A 6,000-nucleotide genomic window follows, 5' to 3' on the forward strand; every position below is an offset into this window, starting at 1 on the left:
CTTAAACTTTTTTCTCTTCTACCTCTCCGAATAGATTTGAGGATATATTCCCAATGGCCTGAAATCTTAAAATTCTTCCTTTGTATAGCTTGTTACAGCAACAGCAAGATCATTCTTGATGGCACAAAGCTTTTTTGATATAAAGTATTTAAAAATGTACCCAACCAACTGGAGAAGCCAACAACTAAGACAGGTTTTACAGTGCTCTGGTGCTTTAGACAAAATGCTCCATTTTGTGAAGTATCTTATGAACTTCATGTGAAGTCTGGTATGTGAAACATGAGGGCCATATAACAATAATGCAACAAAAAGTATTAATACAAAGAGTTGTAAATACTTGTGGAGAGCATCAGTGCAAAGAGCTATGTTAAACATGACGTCATTTGCCAGTTTTATTGGTAGACTTCCTCTGAGTTTTGTTAAGATCGTTTTGAAATGCATCACACCAAAGCATCCGAGACATTAAGGTTTTTTTTCTTGACTGTAGGACAACACATTCTAACTGCTCATTGTTCTGAGCAACATTGTTTTACAGTGTTCATTAACCAAGTAGCATATGAACATTATTAGCACTTCTAACTTGATGGAAAATCATAGAATCATAGAATGGTAGGGGTTGAAAGGGACCTTTAGAGATCATCTAGTCCAACCCCCCTGCAGAAGCAGGTTCACCTAGATCAGGTTTCATAGGAACATGTCCAGGCAGGTCTTGAAGACCTCCAAGGAAGGAGACTCCACAACCCCTCTGGGCAGCCTGTGCCAGGGCTCCCTCACCCTCACAGTAAAATAGTTTTTTCGTGTGTTCAAGTGGAACTTTTTGTGTTCCAGCTTCATCCCATTACCCCTTGTCCTGTTGCTAGCTACCATAGAAAAAAGGGATGTCCCAACCTCCTGACACCCACCCTTTAGATATTTATAAATGTTAATAAGATCACCTCTCAGTCTCCTCTTCTCCAGACTAAACAGCCCCAGTTCCTGCAGCCTTTCCTCATATGAAAGATGTTCTATACCCTTGATCATCTTGGTGGCCCTACGCTGAGAGCCTTTGGCATTTAATGCAGTGACTAATAGGTGGTAACATATCTTCTGAAGGTGTGAGCTTGAATTCATTTGGTAATGGGCAGGAAGGAAATGGAAAGCCTTGTCTTCTGTTGCTCAGACCTTCGATGTCAGTGATGATACCCAAGTAATTGTTTTTCTCTCTTGGCATTTGTATGTGAAATGCTTTGCAGAGTGCAACATGTAAAAAAATCAGAGATAAAAAAATTCTTGGGTATTCTAGCTTAAAAGAAGGCTCTTGATTGAAATTCTCACTCCCTCCCCCCCCCCCCCCCACCTTTGGTTTTTTTCTTTCTATTTTCCAAAGGAGAGAAAATGCAGCTGTTTGGAAAGTTGTGTTTGGGATTAGCAATCTCGATCATCCCTCAGGCTTCATGCAGACTCGACTGGTGAAGACCATTATCCTCCACCCACGCTACAACAGAGCAGTGGTAGACTATGATATCAGCATTGTGGAACTAGATGAGGATATCAACGAGACAAGCTACGTCAGACCTGTTTGTTTGCCCAGCAAGGACCAGCTGGTTCAGCCAGACACCTACTGCTACATCACTGGCTGGGGACACATGGGCAACAAAAGTAAGGCCAGTCTATCTGGGACTCTTGCAAAAACACAGTGACCTACTGAGTTAATCAACTAAGGGATCCTGTTACAAAGCTTAGTCCATGTATACTATTACTGGACCTCTTTAAGTACTAGGGAACTGTAACTGCTGATGGCCGGACCTAGCTGTGAGCAGAGACGAGCTTTTACACATCAGCAACTCCTGAATCCTTATTTAGATAAGTGGCTTGACTTTGAAAAATGTGGAGGATCGAGAAACTCCTATCAAGAAAGTCACTTGCATTGGTTATCATTTTGCTGGTGTAGGTTGTACTGATAACTATGTTGAGAAGGTATCAGATCACCAGTGTGGGGGTACAGCAGCCTTAATTCAGTGAAAGTGGGAGGCACTGAATGAACGCTGCCTTGAATCAATTCCCTGTGATACACTTTGGACTTGTCACACTGTTTATTCCATCCAAGTGTAATCACAAGCACTGGTTTTGTCTTGCTTAACAGAATGTTGGTGTGTTTTCTTGTTATGTGGCCACTGCAATCCTTGTGTTCCACAACCAGAATGGTTATGTCAGTCTTTGTTGAGTCAAAATGTTTCTGCATGCACCATAGGCAAATTATCCCATCCCCAACCTTGTTAATACTCCAGCTATAGTGCTCCTCCTTTTTCTATTAAAGTACTTACTAGGGAAGGCTATAATTTTGTATCCTGGAGAAGGAAATTTTCCTTTCAGTGCTTCAGGTAGGACTTCACCTCTGGTGACCAGGTCAGGCACATGGCAAAAATTACATTGCACATGTGAGGGACAGGCTGTTACTCAGCTAAAAATATCTTTTATGTAGTGGCAGGAAAAAATCTGCTGGAATGCTTTTGCACCACTAGCAAGTGGAAGAAAGTTTTTTGTTCTCTAATGTGGTTTCAGTGTTGGATTTAAGGGTTTTATGCTACAAAGCATCATAACCCATTATGGCTACGCGGTACTGCATGCCCTAGGCTGAACAACTTTTCTTAACAATTCACAGAATCATTATGGTTGGAAAAGGCCTTTAAGATCAAGTCCAACCACTAACTCAACATTGCCAGGCCCATCACTAAACCGAACCACATCCCTCAGCATCTCATCTCTGCACCTTTTGAATGTCTCTGGGGATGGTGACCCAGTCTTCTGTACTTTGGAAGAAGCCCTTTATCGTCACCCAAATGTAACTCAAAATCGGTTTGATTATACTAAGCTTTACCACAAGAAACACAGAGAAGCAGGGAGATCCTGCCCTGGAACTGAGTCCAATGTCTTCTCCCATTTCCATCTCCTCCTGTTGCTGTCTCCAGCCCATACTGCACCTTTCTTAGCACCGCCCCCCCCCCCATACAGTGTCACAGCACCTGCCCTCCTCAGGCTGCTGGCGGGAACACATGAGGAGGGGCAAGTGTCCCATAGGTCCCCATGGGCCTGGTCCTTCTCCACATGCAACACCTGCACTGGGCTCTGAAGCACAACGCTCATGAATCCTGTGATGCAGCACTGCAAAAAAACCTCACGTTTAGCTTTGTGCAAAAGGGGGAATCCCTCTCTCCTTATGTTTTATACATATATATACATAGAGTTATATGTAGAATCAATCCTAATGGGAATACTTATCAGCTCTCAAAGAACCATCATAGCCAAGTGTTTGTGTGTGTGGTTTAATGCTTACTTCTATTTTTCAGTGCCTTTCAAGCTTCAAGAAGGAGAAGTTCGCATCATTTCCTTAGAACAATGCCAGTCGTACTTTGACATGAAAACCATCACCAGCAGGATGCTGTGTGCTGGCTACGAGTCTGGCACGGTGGACTCCTGCATGGTAGGTCTCTCTAAGGGGAAACTCACCGCCAGACTTGCTTTTAGAAATGGAGGTACTATGATGTTTATTAGGTAGAGCAGGTTTCATCTACTATAGGAATGACAAAAGTTATTTATGCTATTTTAACCCAACTTTCAGGATTAATATCAATGCAATCAGCTTCAGTTTATGGTAGTGAAATGGTGCTTAAAGACTGTAAGGTATAATCTCTATTAGTTAACTATTAGACTGTTGAGGTGTTTTTTTTAATTCGATGAGCCTTTTGCAGGTCATTTGTTGCACAAATGTAACAGAAAAGAAACACTAGTAATGCCGTGTGCTGCTACATAGCTCAGCAGAGCAGCCAGTTTTTGCAGATGAGTCACTTATTAAAAGCAAATCTCTGTAGGAACTGAGACACAGCTTTAACCACCTGTCTGATGGCCACCCATAGACCCTACAGGCTGTTTTTCCTCTTTCCCAATGCAGGGTGACAGCGGAGGACCGCTCGTGTGTGAGCAACCTGCAGGGCGCTGGACTTTGTTTGGTTTAACATCCTGGGGCTCGGTCTGCTTTTCCAAAGTTTTGGGACCTGGAGTGTACAGTAACGTGTCACATTTTATTGAGTGGATCGAAAGACAAATATATATCCACACTTTTCTCCTAAACTAACTCCAGATGGTAAGAATTATGCTGGCAGACAAAAGAAAAACCAGGAATCAGCACTTCAACACTGAAGATTTTGCAGTCCAGAAACTCCATGAAAAGGAGTTTCAAGCTCTGCCTGTTGTTGCGGAGCTACGGAATACGCAGCATAGGTTAATGGTAAACCCCCTGCTGGTGAATATACTTTGGGGTACAACTAATTAATCCTTTGAACTTTTAACTGTGTCGTCGTGCTATTTCAAACACAGCAAAAAGCTTAAAGGAAATGAATCAGCCACTTTCTGCCTTTCAGCTATTCAAAGTAAGCAGCAGCACAGACTAGAAGAACCTTTTTAGATAACCTATTTTAATACTGTTTAATTAGTAGCACACACGTTTTCACTCACTTGTCATGAGGAACGAGCTCAGTGCGTTCAGGTGGCACTGATGGGATGTGTTTTCACACGGGCAGTGCCAGGCACGGCTGCACTGCAGGCTGTGGGGCAGGGAGCAGGGGACAGATCCATGGGCTTGCACGTCCATGTGGCACAGCACACAAGCAGGTCTCCAGGGCTGGCAGCTGAGTGCTGCTGCTGTGCCTCAGCAGATGCCTTCTGCACCACCCCAGCTCCATGGCTGCTGCTCCCAGAGCCCACTGGGCTGTCTCTGCAGGTGCTGGAGGCACCAGTAGGCCATCAGACCCCCAATTACCACTAGATACACCACAGACCAAAACTTAGTTGTTCACATTATTTTTTACAGTTGCTCTCAATTTTCTGAAGCTTCCACTTGTCTCAGTGTGCCTAGGAAACACCCATGTCTCGACACATTACACCAATCAGCATTGTTTATCAAACCCGTGCCCCACAGGCGCTTTTCCCCATGTTGTGTGACGTGTTCAGCCTATATGGCATGCATTGGCCATCTCCAGCCTCCTCAGAACATAACAGGGTTGGCAATAACACTGCAACGGTCCCTCCCCCCCGCCCTTCCAGTCAGCTACTTTGAACATCTGGTGAGATGTGGAAAATGCAGATTTAAAGTGCAAAAGATGCAGCATGAGCAGTACCCCAGATCCTGGGAAACTGGGTAGTTTTGGATAAGTTTCTTCCACCATCTGGTATCAAAAGTTTCATTTTGCTTAGCAAGATTAAACAATTGGGAGAGAGAAGTCTGAATGACAGAAGACCTGGATTCCAGCTTCTGTTCAAACAAGTGTTAGAAATAGGTTAAGCAAAGTACAACATCTCCTTCATCCTGAAAGCACAAGGTCCCCTGTGAATCCTGCCCAAGGCCTGTAGCTGCCCTCTCTGCTACCTCTGGCACAGCCCCGCGACAGCAGCAGGGCCTCGGCACTACCACAGTGTGGGAACGGGAAGTACAAGAGAGAGCCCATGGACATGTCAGGTACTGTTCATCACGTCACACCTACTCACGCAGAGCTGACTATTGCTGTAGTGAAGGTTTACCTCTTATTTCCGTATCTTAGTTAGACATACTAGGCAGCACCCTAGACAGCATTATTAATAAATAGTCAGTATTTATGTTATGGGTTATAAAACCTTATTTAAGTGACGCTCATGTCACTGTTTCAAGCTCAGAAATAAAACTCCTCTAGGCTTTGCTAGGTTTGTTTTTTTATATATTAAGGATTCAGTTTTTACTACAAGACATAAATGCACTTCTCCCAGCTATAAGGGAGAGGAAGAGCAGCTGTGACCATGGTTTCCAGTGTAAGCAGATTGCAGATGAAATAGGTTATTGATTCCCTTGCCTCAGGGTAGGGAAGCTAGAGCCCTCCGTCCCTCACTTCAGCTGTCCTCTGGGGCTGGGGTGGCTGCAGTTGTAGGGCAGCCTTGTTCCATCCCTGCAGCTGGTGGCACAGCAGGGGCTGGCAGAGCAGGGGCTGGCACAGC

The 6,000-nt window shown here is 44.3% G+C and overlaps 1 protein-coding gene across 1 annotated transcript in view; it reads left to right on the plus strand.

Moving 5' to 3' along the window:
• Nucleotides 1–4,111, plus strand: part of CORIN (corin, serine peptidase) — a 134,801-nt gene extending 130,690 nt beyond the window's left edge. Inside the window, exons 20-22 of the mRNA XM_061993205.1 lie at nucleotides 1,367–1,638; nucleotides 3,327–3,460; nucleotides 3,929–4,111. Of these exons, the coding sequence (XP_061849189.1) occupies nucleotides 1,367–1,638; nucleotides 3,327–3,460; nucleotides 3,929–4,111 (589 nt within the window). The remainder of the gene's footprint in view (nucleotides 1–1,366; nucleotides 1,639–3,326; nucleotides 3,461–3,928) is intronic.
• The last annotated feature ends 1,889 nt before the right edge of the window (nucleotides 4,112–6,000 follow it).

Source organism: Colius striatus, chromosome 3, assembly GCF_028858725.1.
Source record: "Colius striatus isolate bColStr4 chromosome 3, bColStr4.1.hap1, whole genome shotgun sequence".
NCBI classification, from domain to species: Eukaryota; Metazoa; Chordata; class Aves; order Coliiformes; family Coliidae; genus Colius; species Colius striatus.